Genomic DNA, 21,041 nt, shown 5'->3' on the forward strand with positions numbered 1-21,041 from the left:
TCACTACAGTGGCCCAGGAACTTCCACAGGCCACAGGTGCAGCCAAAAAAAAAAGAAAGAAAGAAAGAAGAAAGGGGAGGGGGAGGGGGAGGAATCGACTTCAGATTTTTTCCATTGTATTTATTTATTTATCATGATTTTTTTCCATTTTATTTACTTATTTATTTATTTATAATGATTTTTTTCCATTATAGCTGGTTTACAGTGTTCTGTCACTTTTCTGCTCACGTACAGCAATGTGGCCTAGTCACATATACATGTATACATTCTTTTTCTCACATTATCATGCTCCATCATAAGTGACCAGAGTTCCCAGTGTTGGATTATTTTTGAAGAAAACTCAGGTCTTCCTTCAGTTGTTGATTCCACCAGGGCAGCTTTTAACGCTATACTTTATTTTTTTGGCTTTTTTAGGGCCATACCCGTGGCACATGGAGGTTCCCAGGCTGGGGGTCGAATCAAAGCTATAGCTGCTGGCCTACACCACAGTCACAGCAACGCGGGATCCGAGCCGCATCTTCAACCTACACCACAGTTCATGGCAATGCCGGATCCTTAACCCACTGAGCGAGGCTGGGGATCGAACCTGTGTCCTCGTGGTTCCTAGTCAGGTTTGTTAACACTGAGCCACCTAAGGGAACTCCCTAACTCTATACTTATTAATGGACAGAAATGGTACCTCTCTCTTCTAGAAAAAAGGACCAGAATAGATTAGAAAACTGTATCAACTCTAAATTTTTTTTATCTAGCAAACCAGCTCTTTCACTCTAGACGTGTCACCTCAAAGGAAGACCAAAATTCTTAAATCTTCAACCGCAGTAATTGAAGGCTTCTAAATAAAACCAAAATCCTCCCAGTTTTCTTTGATTATGCAAGGAGCCCAGACATTGGAAAAGAGATTGTTACCAGTGCAAAGGCTTTAGGTACCTCTGCCCTCTAAGCAGCCTCTCCAGTGCTCTCCCCATCTTCAGTGACATCTTAAAGAGCCCAATGAACCACTCCAGGTCTGGCAAACAAATGACTTACAATTTCCTCCACCTCGTGGCTATTTCAGTCATGGTCTGCGTGTTTTTCCACTGGACCAAAGTCTTCCCCTGTAGTCAGGCTACTCCCTTTTTTTTGGTTAAAGTTCTTTTGGGAAAGAATATCCCTATCTGGAAAACTCTTCTTGCAGTTCACAGTGATCAAGGGACCCGTTTTACTGGTGAAGAACCTCAGCAAGTGTGCTCTGTGTGGCCAGTTGTGCAACACCGTAGCTGCAGTTACACCCTCAGTGCTCTGGTTTACCTGACTGTGCTAATGGTGCCCTTATAACTCAGATGGCAACATTTGCAAAGGTTTCTAAATACTTTGGCCAAAAGCATTGCCGTTGGTCCTTCTGAATCTTCGATCCACTTCTTATATTCATAAACTCTCATGGTCTGAGATAGTCATAGGACACACGTTATGCTTGGCGCCTGCCTCTTTTGACCCAGGAGTGCTATGCATTTTTCCACTATCATAAAGATCTAATTACTTCAACCAAAAATAACCATGATTTGGTAGTCTTTCCAGTGTCTCCAGGGAAATGAAGACCTTAAGCCTCACACCTGCAACCGGTAGATTTTATCTGTGGGAGTAAGACACCTCCAAACTCTTCAACCTTATTGGAAAGGCCCTATCAGGTACTGCTAACCAACCCTTGTGCCACCACACTCCAAAGAACTGACTCTTGGACTCACATGACACAATGACATTTAAAAGCCAAAGCCTGACTGGACCTGTACAGCATCTGGCGACCTAAAGGTAAAGATTTCCCAGAATTGAAGCAGATGGCATCTTATGAGTCAGCTTTCCCAAGATAACTGGACCAGGCCTGTTGGGAGTTTGTTGCCAAAGCTTTGACAACACAGCACTTCAGATGATCTCCAGCGTCTCTGATCTTGGTGACATATGAACTTTGGGTGAAAAGTGCCTGACAGCTCTCATACTCCTCCTTCTTACTCCAATGTAACCTCTGCATGTTTGCAATCTGTGTCCTTTCCCACTGATGGGAGACAGGAAAGGGCTTTCCTGACATTGGGGTACAGAAAAGCCACTGACACCAAAAAAGTATCGTGCTTGAATGGAGATGCTTTCAGAGAAAGATCTTGATCAAAGGGGGAAATGTAAAAATCAAAAGAACAAAGAACAAAAACCTTAAATAGAGGAGGCCAGAAGGGGGAGTTCTCATACCTGCAACAGTAGCAGAGAGGCCAAAAGGAAGAAAAAACACCTCTTCTCTCCAGGCAACTCAACCAGTGAAAAGCTACGGACTCTTTTTTTTTTTTTTTTTCCCACTGTACAGCAAGGGGATCAAGTTATCCTTACATGTATACACTACAATTACATTTTTTTCCCCACCCTTTGTTCTGTTGTAACATGAGTATCTAGACAAAGTTCTCAATGCTATTCAGCAGGATCTCCTTGTAAATCTATTCTAAATTGTGTCTGATAACCCCAAGCTCCCGATCCCTCCCACTCCCTCCTCCTCCCATCAGGCAGCCACAAGTCTCTTCTCCAAGTCCATGATTTTCTTTTCTGAGGAGATGTTCATTTGTCATGGATGTTAGATTCCAGTTCTAAGTGATATCATATGGTATTTGTCTTTGTCTTTCTGGCTCATTTCACTCAGCATGAGATTCTCTAGTTCCATCCATGTTGCTGCAAATGGCATTATGTCATTCTTTTTTATGGCTGAGTAGTATTCCATTGTGTATATATACCATGTCTTCCAAATCCAATCCTCTGTCGATGGACATTTGGGTTGTTTCCATGTCCTGGCTATTGTGAATAGGGCTGCAATGAACATGCGGGTGCACGTGTCTCTTTTAAGTAGAGTTTTGTCCGGACATATGCCCAAGAGTGGGATTGCGGGGTCATATGGAAGTTCTATGTATAGATTTCTAAGGTATCTCCAAACTGTTCTCCATAGTGGCTGTACCAGTTTCCATTCCCACCAACAGTGCAGGAGGGTTCCCTTTTCTCCACAGCCCCTCCAGCACTTGTTATTTGTGGATTTATTAATGAGGGCCATTCTGACTGGTGTGAGGTGGTATCTCATGGTAGTTTTGATTTGCATCTTTTTTTTTTTTTTAAACTATAGCCCTCCTAAGTTCCTCTGTCCCCATAAAAGTGTCCTCCTCTCCATTTTTGCTGGGGCTTTGCACACAGCTTCCCACAGTTGCAGACCCTGAAATGCAATCCTTTGTGGATCATGAATAAGCCTGTTTTTTGAGAAATAGTTGGCAGTCTATTTTAAGTCAATAGGATGTACTGGTATCTCATTGCTGTTTAAAATTCAGTTTCTGGAGTTCTCTTGTGGCACAGAAGGTTAAGAGCCCAGCATTGTGACTGCAGTGGCTCAGGTTGCTTTAATGACATGGGGTCTATCCCAGGCCCAGGAACTTCCACATGCTGCTTGAGTGCAGCCAAAATAAATAATAAATGAATAAGAAGAAATTCATAATTTCCTAATGACTTCTAATATTGACCATCTTTTCACATGCCATCTATATGGTAAAGTGACTGTTCAGATCTTTTGCCCATTTTCTTACTGCGATGTTCCTTTTCTTAGGTTTTTACTTCATTTTGGGTAATACTGTTTTAATATAGGTGCTTTTTCTTAGTTTGTGGCATCTCATTCTCTTGATGTATGTACCATTTTACAGTATGTTATCACGCTGTGTATAAGCTTTTTAACATAACACTAGAGCAAGTATTTCCCATTTTGCTTGAGACTTCCCAGTTATCATTGCAAAGGGCTGCAAAATAAATACCCTGCTCTTCTACTCTAAAATCCAGAGTAGATTTTATTATCCTCGCTGTACAGGTGAGGGAGATGAGAGCATGATAATTGCCTATAGTTCCAGCGCTGCTGACCCGCGGAGCTGAGAACTCCCCTGGGGCTGCATGCCCCACCTGGGAGGTTTCTAAGAGTGGTTTCTAAGACTCCGCGCACTTCCTCTCCGGGCCTCCGGACTCGCTCTGAAACGCAGCAAAGCCGCGACATCTGGCTGAGCGCACTCCAGGTTCCGAAAGCTGTCCAGGAGGCCCAGCCGGCGACGGGGCGGGCGCTCGGCTCGCCCTCCTCCGGGGCAGGGGCAGGGGCAGAAGGCGGAGCGAGCAGTCCACGCCCTCCTCCGGCCGAGCTCACTCAATCGGCGCGCAGGCGACAGGGGCACCGGATCGGCTTTCTGGAGCGCCGGTCCCGGCGGGCCCACTCCGCGAGGGCCGGAGCGCGCCGACCCACGGGGCAGCACGCGGCGGACGGCGGGCTCGCGCAGCCGGGGGCGGGGAGCGCGGGGCCGCCCCGCCGGTGTCGCAGCCGACGGCTCAGCCCGCGGCGACCCTCGTCAGGCTCCGCGTCCCACCCCCGGTCCGCGCCGGCGACGCTGCCGGGCGTCGGGGCAATCCTGGACTGCCCCCGCCGCCTCGTCCTCCACCCGGCCCCGGCCCCCGCCTCGGCCTCGGGAAGTTGCCCGCGGAAGCGAAAGCGAATCCTTCGGTGGGTCTGCGCTGGGAACCCGGACCGCGGTCAGGTTCCCCAAACGGCTTCCGCCCAGGGCGGGGCTCCCGCTTCCGGCGCGCGGGCGGCGGGCGGGCGACCGCGTTCCGGAGGGACGGGGCGGCGGGCCGGTCAGGTGGTGAGCGTGGCCAACGGCGTTCCCGGAAGTCAGGCTGTGGGCGTGGCCCGCGACCTTCGTTCCGGGCAGCGGGGCTGTCAGCGGGTCGGACCAGGGGCGCGGGTCCGGCGATGGGCGCGGCCCGCCCCGCGCCGAAGTCGGGCGGCGGGCCTGTCAGGCCGCGCTGGGCGCGGCCCGCGGCGCTCCCCGGGGTCTGGCGGCGGGCGTGGCCCAGGCCTTCCCGGAAGTCGGGCGGCGGTCCGTGCGGGGTGGGCGTGGCCGAGGCGCTCCCGGAAGTCGGGCGCGGGCCGGTTAACTGGCCGCAGCGCGGCGGCTCTCCCGCTGGCGGGTGGTTTCGGTCTGGCGGTCCGAGGGCGGAGCCCTGCCTCCCGTGTGATGTTGGAACCAACCGACGCCGTTCCCGCTGTCGAGCTGGTGGGGGAGGTGGGGTTTTACGGCGGTGTCATTGAGCGGCGGCAGCGCGTCACGCAGGCGCCGGGGCCCGGCCTCCTTACCGCCCTTCGGAAGGACCTTCGCCTGGGGCCTGGGGCCGCCGCGGCTCGCGGGACAGGAGCGTTTCCGCGTAGCCTCGGCCGGAGCGGGCAAGTGGGAGAGAAGGGTCCACAGCGGCGAAGGGGAAGGATGTCGTAACCCCAGGAGGCCTCGTCCGTGGTCAGTGGCGTTTGCTTTTACCAAGCGCTCCACGATCTCGTCGGAGTTTTTGAAGAGGGCGAGCTAAGTTCTTCTCCCCTGAGCCGTGGACAAAACCCCGCCAGAGGCGTGGTGGTTGGTTGTCTCTCGGCCTGTTGCTGATCGTTTGGCTGCTCCTTGCTCAGAGCTCTTGTGTATCTTGGACAAAGCCTGAAGCCTTTACACTCAACCAACTTTGCCGACGTCCTTCGGTCTTTAGACCACTGTTCTTACCCCAAGGTTTTACACTCGGAGAAATCAAGGCAGGCGTGAACTTGGCCCTGTAGAGTGACTTCGTGCTTGATCTGCGTTTTGTAACCATCAGGTAGGTGCAAAAGAAAGGGAGACAGTCGTGGTCAGTTGTACGTGTGGGGAAGGGCAGCTCTTCCAGACGATAAAGGTGAAGACTGAGTTCGTTCAAAATAAAATGGTGTGGAACAGCGGCAGCCTCTTTAGTTATCACTGACGAGGCAGCGATAACGCTTTTAACTTGTCTCCGTTTTCCTCTGCGGAACGTTGTACTTGGAGGATTGGGGACATCCGGGAGAGTGAAGAAAAAGTCCCTAAACATCGAGTTCGGAAATCGCCAACTGCTCTGTGGTGCTTATTAATCCGCGACACTGTTGATACGGCCAGTGTGATCGGGGAATTTGAAAAAACACAAAGCTTCCCACGCTTTGGTTGGATGTTATTCTCTGGCCAAAATGATCGTGTTAACCTGCAAACAACTGATTTGGAACCACACTTTGATGTGTTTTTATGATGTAGTTTCTACATTCTCCGTGGTTCTCAGAGGTGAGCAAGTTTGTGAGATGAGGTTCTTGCACGTGATTTTAACAAAGGTTATGGTTTGCTCCCTAGAGAAGAAGCATGTGTTAGCGGAAGTTTGAGTGGAGAAAGGAAAGACTCTGCCATGTTAGAGGCATCATTCAACTCCAAGAGTTACTGCCTTTACCGTTAGGCCGCAGTGTCCTAAGGTACATGGGGAGGCTGGCTTGACCTCTTCCTGTCATTCTGTCTTGCTCATCATTGGGGTCTTCCTTGCTCAGAGCTCTTGTTTATCTGGGGCAAAGCCTCAAGGGGTTATAAGCAAAGAACCCTTGGACACTTGAGTCAAATCAGAGTACTGTCAGCAGGGAAAGGAGGGCAGCAATGGGCAGCATTTTCCATCAGACTCATTACCTACGGTCATCATTGTAAAATGGAGAAAACACTCCTCTCCCACTTAACGGTGACTATGAATATTTGGAGTCGTTTTTTAAAATGTTTACATAGAAAAGTGCACAGGTCCTAACTGTTTGGCTCTCTTGCGCATCGCAGAGGGAACCTGACCAAGTAAGACACTGCTGCCCGCAATCCCTTGCACCTCATGTCAGTTAGAGCCTCCTGCTCTCCCCGCCCCCCGGGAGCCACTCTCCCGACTGTTAGGGTCATAGATCAGTTTTGTTGGCGTTTTGGTGTTATTATTTATTATTAACAATTCACATGTCCCCCCAGCTTTACTGAGGTATAGTGAGAAACAAAACGGAATATAACTATAAATATTTTGATACCTAGACCTGTTGTGCCTTTGAAGGTCATTTGTGAAGTTTCAGTTAACTTCAGTGGAAAAGATTGCTTTCCTGAGTCCCTGAATTAAATACACTTATGCAGGAGTTCCCGTCACAGTGCTGCGGAAACCACCTAGAAACCATGAGGTTGAGGGTTTGATCCCTGGCCTCACTCAGTGGGTTAGGGATCCGGCGTTGCCATGAGCTGTGGTGTAGGTCGCAGAGGCGGCTCCCATCTGGTGGTGGTGTAGCTGTGTTGTAGGCTGATGGCTACAGCTCGGATTGGACCCCTAGCCTGGGAACCTCTGTATGCTGCGGGTGCGGCCCTAAAAAACAAACAAACAAAAATATACTTATGCAGAAATCTTAAGAAACCCCATTAAATGAGGTATATTCATATTCTTGTGGAAATTAGTTAATCGCAAGTTGACAACTGGCCAGCTGGCCTTTATTGACCCCTCTGTAACGGGCTTTGTCATCTGGTTTTCTGCCTGCATTGTGTTTTTGTGACTCTTGGGTTTCTAAATCACTCACACACAATCCTTCCTAAGTTATTCAGTGTTTATACAGTTGAATCATTCGAGGGGAAACGGGGGGCGGGGCCAAAGTACAATCTAAAGAAATCATTGGACAGCATGCAAAGGAGCAGAAGTTAGGTCAGACCAGACTCAACCAGCAAACCGCAGCCCGAGGAGAACCAGCCCAGGTCAGGAGCCGCCCCCACCGAGCGCATCCTGCCTGCAGGAGGTGCTACAAGTCCTCGCTGGTCTTGGTGGCTCTGAGGAGCCAAGATCTGGGCTGAAGGAGAGAGAGCAGCTGGAACCTCATCCTCCTGAATCCTGACACCCCGGCGGGCCTCTTTCAAGGCATGGGTGTAATTCCTTTCTGTTTCTTTACTCGGTCTGTGAGCCTTTTGTAATATTACTAGACACGCATACCCTACCACCATTTTTGAAAACTGCTGGATGTATTTCATGGTGCGAATTGGCCGTGTAACTTACTCTCCCTTATTGTGTGCACGTCAATTGTTTTCTGGTCTTTTGCTGTTCTTCGTAGTGTTACCGGGAGCATCTTTGTGCATCATCTATGCCAGCACCTGATTCCCTAGAATAAAGAACTGCACAGTGAAGGAATTATTTCCTTTAAAACAGATCTGTCGGAGTTCTCCTGTGGTGTATAGGATCCAGTGTTCCTGCAGCGGCTTAGGTAGCTGGTGTGGGGCGGGTTTGATCCCTGGCCCAGGAACGTCTGTATGACGTGGGTGTGGCCAAAAAATTCATTACAAAGATAATTCATGTTTATTGTAGAAAACTTGGAAAATGTAGTAAAAGTGTAGAGAAGAATCACCCAACCATCCAAATAAAATTCCTGCTCACCTGTCAGGGTCTTTCTCTGTATCTTTTCTCCTGGGCCTGTGTCTGTCGGTCTGCCCACCCATCCACCCTGTCATGCACTGGCTGTATAGTGGTACAGCTTGTGAATATGCTTGAATCTGCTTAACTCTAGTCTTTATCTTTGAACAATTCAGTAGTTCTTTTTTTGGTCTTTTTGCCTTTCCTTGAGCCGCTCCCATGGCATATGGAAGTTCCCAGGCTAGGGGTCGAATCAGAGCTTTAGCCACCGGCCTACGCCACAGCCACAGCAACTCGGGATCTGAGCCGTGTCTGCGATCCACACCACAGGTTACGGCAACACTGGATCCCCAACCCACTGAGCAAGGCCAGGGATCGAACCCGCAACCTCATGGTTCCTAGTCAGATTCGTTAACCCCTGCGCCATGACGGGAACTCCAGTAGTCATTTTTTTAAGACACGAACTCATTTGGTGACCAGCTGCCATGTGTCAGTTTCTGTGCCGGGCGCTGTAGACGGCCCTCACACAGTTTCCTGTTTTCTGTGAGCTTAATTGAAGGACCCCCGCGTAGGAGGAAATGGCATTTCTGAGGCCAGAAGGAGGAGCAGCTTCTGGCCGGGAGAGGGAAGTGTCCCCGCAGGGCTTATGGGGGGAAGGATGAAAAACTCTGTCCCCCCCCCGCCCCCCAAGACTGGTCAGCAGAGAGCTGCTGAGAAGAGGGACCCCGGCTGCGCACTGGCGGCCGCAAAGCCCAGGAAGGGGATGCGCGTGGACAGGTGTGGCTGGGCCAACCGGGGCCAGAGCCGCGAAGCAGGCAGTGAGTGTATTTTCGTGTATTTTTTTCTCACAGGATCTTTACAGTCTTTGGGAGAGTCACTGTTATTTCTTTTTGCAAATGAGGAAGTTGAGGCTTATGTCAGTTACCTGAGACACAGGGCTGCTAAGTTAAAAAGCCTGAGTTCATACAGGAGAAAAGCCACTGTCCTTATGGCTTAGGCGCCCTCACCTTCGGTGTCTGCCTCTCCTCGTCCCCTCTGTCTCCCTGTCCTTATCGGGGCACCTCCCCCAAACCCTGTCTCCGCCCCACAGACACGTGTCTTTCCAGAGGGTACTTCCTCTTGTTTCGAAATGTCTCATGTTACGGGAAAATGACTCAGGGTGTCACCTAATTGTGCTGATCTGTGAGCCTTGTTGGGACGGCAGGGCCACCAGAGCCTTTGTAGAGGATGTGGAAGGATGTAGAGGATGTCCAGTGATCCCACTGGACGGGATCACTGGCAGCCCAGGCATTTTCAGAAACCCCTTCAAGTACTTAAAAAACAAAACAAAGCAAACTTCGCCCCCAGCTTTACGGCCTCACCCATGGCACATGGAGGTTCCCACGCTTGGGGTCAAATCAGAGTTGTAGCCGTCAGCATATGCCACGGCCACAGCCACATCAGACCTGAGCCGGGTCTTCGACCTACACCACAGCTCACAGCAATGCCGGATCCTTAACCCACTGAGCGAGGCCAGGGATCAAGCCTGTGTCCTCACGTGGATGCTGGTCAGATTTGTTTCCACTGAGCCACTACGGGAACTTCTCCAATTAACATTTCACAATGCAAAGTTAAAAAGATTTGATCCCTGCAGCTAACATCATACTCAAAAGTGAAAAACCTGAAGCTTTTCCTCCAAGCTCAGGAATGAGATGAGGGTGCCCACTCTTGCCACTTTTATTCAGCATGGTATTGGAAGTCCTAGCCAGAGCCGTTAGGCGGGAAAAAGAAAAGGCATGTAAATGGGAAAGGAAGAAATAAAACTGTCACTATTTGCAGTTGGCAGAACATTACACATAGAAAACCCTAAAGACGAAAAACTGTTAGAACTGGAGTTCCCGCTGTGGTGCAGCAGATTAAGGATCTGGAGTTGTCTCTGTTCTGGTGTGGGTTCAATCCCTGGCCCAGCACAGTGCGTTAAGTATCTGGCATTGCCCCAGCTGTGGCATAGGTCACAGTTGTGGCTCAGATTTGATCTGTGGCCTGGGAACCTCCGTATGCCATGGGTGCAAAAACTGTTAGAACTAATAAATTCTGCAATGTTGTAGGATATAAAATCAGTATACAGGAGTTGGCTCAGTGGTAATGAACCCGACTAGTATCCATGAGGATGCAGGTTCCATCCCTGGCCTCACTCTGTGGGTTAAGGATCCAGTGTTACCGTGAGCTATGGTGTAGGCTGGCAGCTGCAGCTCCCCTTTGACCCCTAGCCTGGGAATTTCCATATGCTGCAGGTGTGGCCCTAAAACAGCAAAAAAAAAAAAAAAAAAAAAACCTTAGTATACAAAATTGTTGTATTTTATGGAAATTGTTGTATTTTGGGAGTTCCCATCCTGGCTCAGTGGTTAACAAATCCGACTAGGAACCATAAGTTTGCGGGTTCGATCCCTGGTCTTTCTCAGCGGGTTAAGGATCCAGCATTGCCGTGAGCTGTGGTGTAGGTTGCTGATGCGGCTTGGATCTGGTGTTGCTGTGGCTCTGGTGTAGGCTGGCGGCTACAGCTCCGTTTGGACCCCTAGCCTGGGAACCTCCATATGCCCGCAGGAGCAGTCCAAGAAATGGCAAAAAGACAAAAAAAAAAAGTGTCGTATTTTACTGTGATACTGGAAATGAGCTGTTAGAAATTAAGAAGAGTCTCATTTACAAACTGCATCAAAAAGGAATAAAATACCTAGGAATAAGCTTAACTAAGGAGGTGAACGACCTGTATACTGAAAAGTAAGATATTAAGGAAAGAAGTCGAATTCCACAAATAAATGCAAATATTCCATGCTCATGGATTGGGAAATTTAATGTTATTAAAAGGTCCATATTACAGATTCAGTGCAGTTCCTATCAAAATTTCAATGACATTTTTTACAGAAATTAAACAATCCTAAAATTTGTGTAGAACCACAAAAGCCCTTAAGTCACCAAAGCGGTCTTGAGAAAGAAGAGCAAAGCTGGAGGTATCACACTTTGCAGTTTCAAATGATATTACAGAAACCACAGGACAAAATGCTCCTGGCATAGATACGCACGTGTATGTTTGGAGCCCAGAAATAACTCTGCACGTATAGGATCCAGTAACTTTCAACAAAGGAGCCAAGAACACAGATGATCCCTGAATTCGGACGGTTTGACGGGCAATTTTTCAGCTCTACCCAAGGTGCAAAAAGCAATAAGCTTTCCGTAGAAGTGGTACTTTAAATTTTTCCCTTTTCCCAGGCTACCAGCACGTATGAAATTCTCTCGTGATGCTGGGTTGTGGCAGGAAGCTGCAGCCCCCACCTGCCGTGCGATCTCGAGGATGAACAGCCAGTGCACCTGCAGCTGTTCTGTCCCCAAACAGCCGTTCTCTCTTTCCCTTTCAGTGCAGTATTCCGTCAATTACACAAGGTATTCAACCCTTTCTCATAAAATAGGCGCTATGTTCCATGATCTTGCCCAGCTCTAGGCTAATGTATCTTCAGCACGTTTGAGGCAGACTAGGCTAAGCCATGGTGTTTAGTGGGTTAGGTGTATTAAATGCATTTTCAGCTTACGATGGGTTTATCCAGACAGAGCTCCACTGTAAGTCGGGGAAGAGCTGTATCCAGTGGGGCAAGGACGGTCGTTGCAGTACAGTGTCGGCAAAGCCAGCCGACCACGTGCAAAAGAGTTCAGCCAGGTCTCTTGTCTTCACCATGCGTAGAAACTAACTCCGAATGGATCAAAGCTTCCAATGTTAGACCTGCAACCACAAATTAGAAGAAAACAAAGGGACTGAGCTCCTTAATGTTGGTCTTGGCGGTGATTTTTCAAATCTGTCATCGAAGTAAAAGCAGCAAAAGCAGGAGTTCCCGTTGTGGCGCAGTGGTTAACGAATCCGACTAGGAACCATGAGGTTGTGGGTTCAATCACTGGCCTTGCTCAGTGGGTTAAGGATCCGGCATTGCCGTGAGCTATAGTGTAGGTTACAGACGCGGCTCGGATCCCACGTTGCTGTGGCTCTGGCGTAGGCTGGTGGCTACAGCTCTGATTGGACCCCTAGCCTGGGAACCTCCATATGCTGCAGGAGCCACCCAAGAAATGGCAAAAAGACCAAAAAAAAAAAAAAAAAAACAGCAAAAGCAGAGTTTCCATCGTGGCTCAGTGGAAACCAATCTGATTGGTATCCATGAGGGTGCAGGTTCAATCCCTGGCCTTGCTTAGTGGGTTAAGGATGCGGTGTTGCTGTGAGCTGTGGTGCAGGTCGCAGACGAGGCTCAAATTCTGTGTTGCTGTGGCTGTGGTGCAGGCCGGGGGCTATAGCTCCGATTAGACCCCTAGCCTGAGAACCTCCACATGCGTGGGAGTGGCCTTAAAAAGCCAAAAATATTTTTTTTTAAAAGCAGCAAAAGGGAAAATAAACAAGTGGGACTATGTAAAAAGCTTCTTCACATCAAAGGAAACCATCAACAAAATAAAAAGGCAAACCTACTGAATGGAAAAAATTTGCAAATCCTATATCCGATAAGGGGTTGTTATCCAAAGACAATGAAGAACTTGTACTTTTTTTTTTTAATTACTCAAATGAATGTATCACATCTGTAGTTGTGTAATGATCATAACAATGTGGCTTCACAGGATTTCCATCCCACAGCCCAGGCACATCCCCCCACCCCCCAAACTGTCTCCTCCAGAGACCATAAGTTTTCCAATGTCTGTGAGTCAGCGTCTGTTCTGCAAAGAAGTTCATTCTGTCCTTTTTTCAGATTCCACATGTCAGTGAAAGCATTTGATGTTGGTGTCTCATTGTATGGCTGACTTCACTTACCATGATGGTTTCTAGGTCCATCCGTGTTGCAAAAAAGGCTGGTATTTCGTTCTTTTTAATGACTGAGTCATATTCCATTGTGTGTATGTACCACCTCTTCTGGATCCACTCCTCTGTCAATGGACATTTAGGTTGTTTCCATGTCTTGGCTATTGTAAATAGTGCTGCAATGAACATTGGAGTGCATGTGTCTTTGTGAGTTGTGGTTTTCTCTGGATAGATGCCCAGGAGTGGGATTGCTGGATCAAAAGGTAGTTCTATGTTTAGTTTTCTGAGGACTCTCCATACTGCTTTCCACAGTGGTTGCACCAATTTACAATCCCACCAACAGTGTACTAGGGTTCCTTTTTCTCCACACCCTCTCTAGCACTTATTGTTAGTAGACTTTTGGATGATGGCCATTCTGGGTGGTGTAAGGTGGTACCTCAGAGTGGTTTTGATTTGCATCTCTCTAATAGTGATGGTGAACATCTTTTCAGGTGTTTTTTGGCCATCCATATGTCTTCTTTGGTGAAGTGTCTGTTTAGATCTTCTGCCCATTTTTTGATAGGCTTGTTTGTTTTTTTGGTATGGAGCTGCAGAAGTTGTTTATAAATTTTGGAGATGAATCCCTTGTCAGTCGATTCACTTGCAAAGATTTTCTCCCATTCTGTGGGTTGTCTTTTTGTGTTGTTTAGGGTTTCCTTTGCTGTGGAGAAACTTTTAAGTTTGATTAGGTCCCATTTGTTTATTTTTGTTTTTGTTGTCAATACTCTGAGAGGTGGATCTGAGAAGATGTTGCTGTCATTTATGTCAGAGAGTGTTTGGCCTATGTTTTCCTCTAAGAGTTTTATAGTGTCTGGTTTTATATCTAGGTCTTTAATCCATTTGAAGTTTATTTTTGTGTATGGTGTTAGGGAGTGTTCTAATTTCATTCTTTTCCATGTGGCCATCCAGTTTTCCCAGCACCACTTATTGAACAAGCTGTCCTTTCTCCATTGTATATTTTTGCCTCCTTTGTCATACATGAGTTGGCTGTAGGTACGTGGGTTGAATTCTGGGTTTTCTATCCTGTTCTACTGATCTATATTTGTCTTTGTGCCAGTACCATGCAGTTTTGATGAGTGTTGCTTTGTAGTATAGTCTGAAGTCCAGGAACCTGGTTCCTCCAGCTCCTTTTTTCTTTTTCAGGATGTCTTTGGCTATTCTGGGTCTTCTGTGCTTCCAAACAAACTTTATTTTGTTTTGAGTTCTGTGAAAAATGTCCTTGGTAGTTTGATAGGGATTGTGTTGAATCTGTAGATTGCCTTAGGTTGTATAGTCATTTTGACAATATTAACTCTTCCAATCCACGAGCATGGTATATCTTTCCATCTATTTATGTCATCTTTGATTTCTTTCATCAGTGGCTTATAGTTTTCAGAGTACAGGTCTTTTGTCTCCTATGTATTTTATTCTTTTTGATGTGATGGTAAATGGGATTGCTTCCCTAATTTCTTTTTCTGCTCTTTTATTGTTAGTGTATAGAAATGCCATCGATTTCTGTGTATTAATTTTGTATCTTGTGACTTTGCCAAATTCGTGGATGAGCTCTAACAGTTTTCTGGTAGAGTCTTTAGGATTCTCTAGGTATAGTATCATGTCATCTGCAAATAGGGATAGTTTTACTTCTTCCTTTCCAATTTGGATTCCTTTTATTTCTTTTACTTCTCTGATTGCTGTGGCTAGGACTTCCAGAACTATGTTGAAGAGTAGTGGCGAGAGCGGACATCCTTGTCTTGTTCCTGATCTCAGAGGGAATTCTTTCAGCTTTTCACCACTGAGAATGATGTTTGCTGTGGGTTTGTCATATATGGCCTTTATCATGTTGAGGTAGGTTCCCGTTATGCCCACTCTCTGAAGGGTTTTTTTTATCAGAAATGGGTGTTGGATTTTGTCAAAGACTTTTTCTGCGTCTATTGAGAGGATCATATGGTTTTATTCTTCAGTTTGTTAATGTGGTGTATCGCACTGATGGATTTGCAGATATTGAAGAACCCTTGCATCCCTGGGATAAATCCCACTTGATCCTTTTAATGTATTATTGGATGTGGTTTGCTAGTATTTTGTTGAGGATTTTTGCATCGGTGTTCATCAGTGAAATTGGCCTGTAGTTTTCTTTTTTTGTGGAGTCTTTGTCTGGTTTTGGTACCAGGGTGATGGTGGCCTCATAGAATGAGTTTGGGAGTATCCCTTCCTCTGCAGTTTTTTGAAATAGTTTCAGAAAGAGAGGTGTTAGCTCTTCTCTAACTCTTTGATAGAATTCGCCTGTGAAGCCATCTGGTCCTCGACTTTTGTTTGTTGGAAGTTTTTTAATCACAGTTTCAATTTCAATTCTTGTGATTGGTCCATTCATCTTTTCTATTTCATCTTGGTTTAGTCTTGGAAGATTATATTTTTCTAAGAATTCGTACATTTCTTCTAGGTTTTCCATCTTATTGACATATACTTGCATATAGTAGTCTCTTATGATCGTTGGTATTTCTGTGATGTCTGTTGTTACTTCTCCTTGTTCATTTCTAATTTTATTGATTTGAGTCCTCTCTCTTTTTTTCTTGATAAGTCTGGCTAAGGGTTCATCAATTTTGTTGATGTTTTCAAAGAACCAGCTTTTCATTTCATTGATCTTTTCTATGGTTTTCTTTGTTTCTAATTCATTGATTTCTGCTCTGATCTCTGATTTCTTTCCTTCTACTAACTTTAGGTCTTGTCTGTTCTTCTCTCTGGAGCTGCTTTAGATGTAAAGTTAGCTTGTTTATTTGAGCATTTTCTTGTTTCCTGATGTGGGCTTGTATTGCTATAAACTTTCCTCTTAGAACAGCTTTTGCTGCATCCCATAGGTTTTGGAGTGTCGTATCTTCGTTGTCATTTGCTTCTAGGTATTTTTAAATTTCCTCTTTGATTTCTTCAGTGATCCATTGGTTGTTTAGTAGCATGTTGTTTATCTCCATGTGTTTGTGTTTTTTGCAGTTTTTTTCTTGTTGTTGATTTCCAGTCATATAGTGTTGTGGTTGGAAAAGATGCTTGATATGATTTCAATTTTCTTAAAGTTACTGAGGTTGGATTTGTAGCCCAGGATATGATCAGTCTTAGAGAATGTTCCATGTGCATTTGAGAAGAATGTATATTCTGTTGCTTTTGGATGAAATGTCCTATAAATATCTATTAAGTCCATCTGGTTTAATGTGTCATTCAGCGCCTGTGTTTCCTTATTGATTTTCTGTCTGGTTGATCTGTCCATTGCTGTAAGTGGGGTGTTAAAGTCCCCGACTATGATTGTGTTATTGTCGATTTCTCCTTTTAAGGTTGTTAGCAGTTGCCTTATATATTGTGGTGAACCTGTGTTGGGTGCATAGATATCTAAAATTGCTATATCATCTTCTTGGATTGATCCTTTGATCATTATGTAATGTCCTTCTTTGTCCCTTAAAATATTCTTTATTTTAAAGTCTATTTTGTCTGATATGAGTATTGCTACTCCAGCTTTCTTTTGATCCCCGTTTGCATGAAATATTTTCTTCCATCCTCTCACTTTCAATGTGTATGTGTCCCTAGATGTGAAGTGGGTCTCTTGAAGACAGCATATTTATGGGTCTTGTTTTTGTATCCATTCAACCAGTCTGTGTCTTTTGGTTGGGGCATTTAGTCCATTAACATTTAAGGTAATTACTGATATGTATGTTCTTATTGCTATTTTATTAATTACTTCGGGTTTGTTTTTGCTGCTCTTTTTTCTTTCCTTCTTCTCTTGTTCTTTTCTGCCTAGAGAAGTTCCTCTAGTATTTGTTGTAAGGCTGGTTTAGTGTTGCTGAATTCTCTCAGCTTTTGCTTATCTGTGAAGGTTTTGATTTCTCCTTTCTTATCTGAATGAGAGCCTTGCTGGGTAGAGTATTCTTGCTTGGAGGTTTTTTCCTTTCATCACGTTAGGTATATCATGCCACTCCTTTCTGGCCTGCAGAGTTTCTGTTGAAAAATCTGCCGATAACCTTATTGGGGTTCCCTTGTATGTTACTTGTTTCTTTTCCCTAGCTGCTTTCAAGATTTTCTCTTTGTCTTTAATTTTGGTCAGTTTGATTAATATGTGTCTTGGTACTTGTTGTGCTTCCCGGATTTGAGTGAGTGATTCCTTCCCCATGTTAGGGAAGTTTTCGGCTATTATCTCTTGGAATATTTTTTCTATTTCCTTCTCTCTCTCTTCTCATTCTGGCACCTCTATAATACGGATGTTGGTGCGTTTAACGTTGTCCCAGAGTTCTCTGAGACTCTCTTCATTTGTTTTCAATCTTTTTTCTCTTTTCTGTTCTGCATCCGTGATTTCCACTAATCTGTGTCCTCCACCTTGCTTATTCGTTCTTCTGCCTCCTGTATTCTGCTGTTAGCTGCTTCTAGTGAATTTTTTATTTCAGTTCTTGTATTTTGCCTCTCTTCTTGTTTAAGTTTTATATCTTGTATCTCTTTGCTCAGTGTTTCCTGTAAGTTATCCATCTTTGCCTCCAGTTTATTTCCAATGTCTTGCATCATCTTCAGCATCGACAGTCTAAATAAAGTCTTTTTCCTGGAGGCTGAGAATCTCCTCATGGCTTAGCTGTTTTTCTGGGGTTTTTCCTTTCTCCCTCATCTGTGTTATAGTTCTCTGTCTTTTCATTTTTATAGGTTTTTGGTGTGGTGACCTTTTTCCAGATAATAGAGCTGTAGCCTCTCTTACTTCTGCTGTCTGCCCCCCTTGTGGCTGAAGTCAGTATGGGGGGCTTGCTGTAAGCTTCCTGATGGGAGGGGTGATGCCTGCCCCCTGGTAGGTGGTGCTGATTCTAATCCCTCTGGAGGGTGGGGCTTAGTCTCTGGATGGGATTAGAGGCGGCTGTGTGCCCGAGGGGTCTTTAGGGAGCCTGTTTACTGAGGGGTGGGGTGTGATCCCACCTACCTGGGTTGTTGTTTGCCCTGGGGCTTCTCAGCAGCTGACTGACGGGTGGGGCCAGGTTTTCCCAAAATGGCCCCCTCCAGAGAAAGGCAGCTGCTGAATATTCCCGAGAGCTTTGCCTTCAATGTCTTTCTCTCACAACAAGCCATGTTCACCCCTCTTTTCCCACGATGTCCTTGGAGACGCATGTTTGCATTTTCTTGGGGTCGGGCTTGCCTGCTCGTGGCGCAGGTGTAGGTCTAGTTTCATGGGAAAGTGCCGGACCTTTTCTCCCAGTGGTTGTCCCATTAATGTTCCCACGAGCAATGAGTGTGAATTCCCGTTGCCTCTCGTCTTCACCTGTAGCGTGCGGTGGCGTCAGCCCTTTAATCCTAGATCGTCTGTGTAGTGGGGTTCGTGTGGGTCCCCATGGATTTCGAGTCCCCACTTCAGTTCAGGGAAAACAATGATGAGGAACAGCAGGGCAAAGGATGAAGCGGGTGAGAACTGGAGATGCTGCTTGGCGACCCCCAGCGCCGTGTTCAGTCTCCCCAGCCCACCCCTTCCGCGTCCTCCCTCTACCTGCTCCTCTGCTGTAGCCATTACCTTCCCTTTTGTGCTCATAATTGTTCTAAACCTGTTTATCTCTAAGGATATTCAGTAGTTTAATGACCTGAAGTGCTCTGGTGCTGAATAGTGCTGGCAGTTGTATCTGCTGGCAGTTGGGCCATGATGGACTATTTTTGTTTTTGGTGGTGGTTTAGAATTTTGGAGGGGGAGCTCATGGTTTTTTTGTTTGTTTGTTTTGTTTTTTAATCTTAGGGCTGTACCTTCAGCGTAGACAAGTTCCCAGGCGGGGTTGAATCAGAGCTGCAGCTGCCAGCCTCCACCACCGTCATAGCAATGTGGGATCCGAGCCTCGTCTGCGACCTACACCACAGCTTCTGGCAACGCCAGATCCTTAAACCACTGAGTGAGGCCAGGGATCGAATTCACAACCTCATGGATACTAGTCAGTTTGTTACCATTGAGCCGCAATGGAAACTCGTCATGGGTTTTTGTTTTCTGTTTTTCGTTTTGGTGGTGCCTGTGGCATGTGAAGTTCCCAGACCAGGGTTGGAACCTGCACCACAGCAGTAACCCAGGCTGCAGCAGTGACAGGTCCTTACCCCACTGAGCCACCAGGGAGCTCCAAGGGAGCACATGTTAAATTAGGCTTAATTTATGGGAATCCGTGTTAGGGGGGGTCTTTGTCTCAGTCCTCTTTTCTTGCATGTCCTGACTTCTGCTCCTGCCTCTGGCTGTGGTTAAACCCTGACCTTTGGGTGCCCCATAGGGCTTCTATCTCAGTTATTTGTCTGCTGTAACAAATGACCACTGGCTAGGGGGCTTAAACAACAGACATTTGTCTCTCACAGTTCTGGGGGCTGGATGTCCAAGCAGATCCGGTGTCAGGTGAGGCCCTGTCCCTGGTTCACAGACATGCCCGGGCTCTCACTGTGCCCGCACAGTGACAGAGAGAGGAGGCATGCTCTCTGTGTCTTCGAAGGGCCCTTAACTCGTTCCCGAGGCCTTCGTCATGGCCCCATCACCTCCCCAAGGCCCCACCTCCGATCCCTGTCACTCCGGGCTTCAGCGTGGCAATTGGGGGAACATTCGGCTGTCACGTGGGCCCCTGCCGCCCTGCATGTCCTCTGTCCCTGGGGTCCCTTGCCTTCCTGCTGAGCCTCTCTGTTCACTCGAGAGCGTGATCCAGGATAAGTAGTTTGAAGCAGGAGGGTTTTAAATTTCTAGTCCTTCAGTTTGCCAGAAATGCAAGTCTGTGGACTAAAGATTGGGGTCTTCTGTGCTTCTTGGAAATACGCGAAACAGTTCCCCGTAGGGACTGTCCATCTGTCTGTCCTCAGAAAACGCAGGCGCACTAGGTGTGTTTTTTTGAATGATGACTTTTTTGCACTGATGTGTCCTTTCATTGTCTTCACAGGGCGCAGCGCTGAGGGAGAAAGAAGTTGTGTGTTTGGGGCTTTCCGAGCGCTCGAAGGAAGGCAGACATGTCTCTGGATGACATTAAGATGAAATCTGCTGACTTTCTGGAGAAGGAGGACCTGGAGAGCGGAGGCTTCGGAAAGGTGTCCTTGTGTTTTCACAAATCCCACGGACTCGTGATTCTGAAGAAGGTGTACACGGGCCCCAAGCGCAATGAGTGAGTGGCCCCTTGGGCCGGGGCGGGGGGCATGGGCGGGCACAGGCTTTGGGTCAGGTCACCTGCTGGGCGTTAGTGGCGTCCCTGGATCACTAGTGGGGGCTGACAGCGGGTAACCAGCGGCAGCAAACTGCAGAGGAGCAGCGGGGGCGGGAAGGGGTCAAGGGCGGGTCCAGGGCAGTGAGGCGCCGTGGCAGCAGGCTGCAGGGGCTGGACGGCTGGTGCTTCGCTGGCTGCAGGGCGACGCGAGGCCCAGCCCCTCACCCGGGAAGGCGCTCCGTGAAGGAGAGGTTCCGGGAACCCTCTCGCCAAGGTGGCGGGGGTTGATTCCCTCTCCTTTCCCGGAGCACTTGTGGGAGAGGCCGTTTTCTTTTTCTTTTTTTTTTGTCTTTTTGCCATTTCTTGGGCCGCTCCCTCGGCATATGGAGGTTCCCAGGCTAGGGGTCCAATCGGAGCTGCGGCTGCCGGCCTACGCCAGAGCCACAGCAACTCGGGATCCGAGCCGCGTCTGCGACCTACACCACAGCTCGCGGCAACGCTGGATCCTTCACCCACTGAGCAAGGGCAGGGATTGAACCCGCAACCTCATGGTTCCTAGTCGGATTCGTTAACCACTGTGCCATGACGGGAACTCCCCGTTTTCTTTTTCTTTTCCTTTTTCTTTTCGGCTGGTCCTACAGCGTGCAAAATCCTGGATCTGGGATGGCGCCCGAGCCCGAGCCGCTGTGGTGACAAGGCCAGGTCCTTAACCCGCTGTGCACCTGGGGCAGCATTTTTTATTTCGCTGTCCAGCACAGTCCTTTTTTCAGGCTGTGTTTCATCGCTGCTGCTCATTCTCATCCACTGAACATTTCCTGAGGCCCCCCCCTCCC

The 21,041-nt window shown here is 47.3% G+C and overlaps 1 protein-coding gene across 8 annotated transcripts in view; it reads left to right on the forward strand.

The window, feature by feature from the left end:
• Positions 1 to 4,094: 4,094 nt before the first annotated feature.
• Positions 4,095 to 21,041, forward strand: part of RIPK1 (receptor interacting serine/threonine kinase 1) — a 39,674-nt gene continuing 22,727 nt past the window's right edge. The window contains exons 1-4 of one of the 8 annotated variants that reach the window (XM_047797781.1): positions 4,095 to 4,525; positions 5,574 to 5,658; positions 6,195 to 6,310; positions 19,951 to 20,169. In XM_047797781.1, coding sequence (XP_047653737.1) covers positions 20,018 to 20,169 — 152 coding nt within the window. In that variant the 5' untranslated portion in view covers positions 4,095 to 4,525; positions 5,574 to 5,658; positions 6,195 to 6,310; positions 19,951 to 20,017. Of the gene's footprint in view, positions 4,526 to 4,872; positions 5,659 to 5,679; positions 6,129 to 6,194; positions 6,311 to 18,960; positions 18,979 to 19,950; positions 20,170 to 21,041 lie in introns of those variants that run through there. The other 7 variants (XM_047797782.1, XM_047797779.1, XM_047797780.1 and 4 more) reach the window with 7 other exon arrangements.

This window comes from Phacochoerus africanus, chromosome 9, assembly GCF_016906955.1.
Source record: "Phacochoerus africanus isolate WHEZ1 chromosome 9, ROS_Pafr_v1, whole genome shotgun sequence".
Lineage (NCBI taxonomy): Eukaryota > Metazoa > Chordata > Mammalia > Artiodactyla > Suidae > Phacochoerus > Phacochoerus africanus.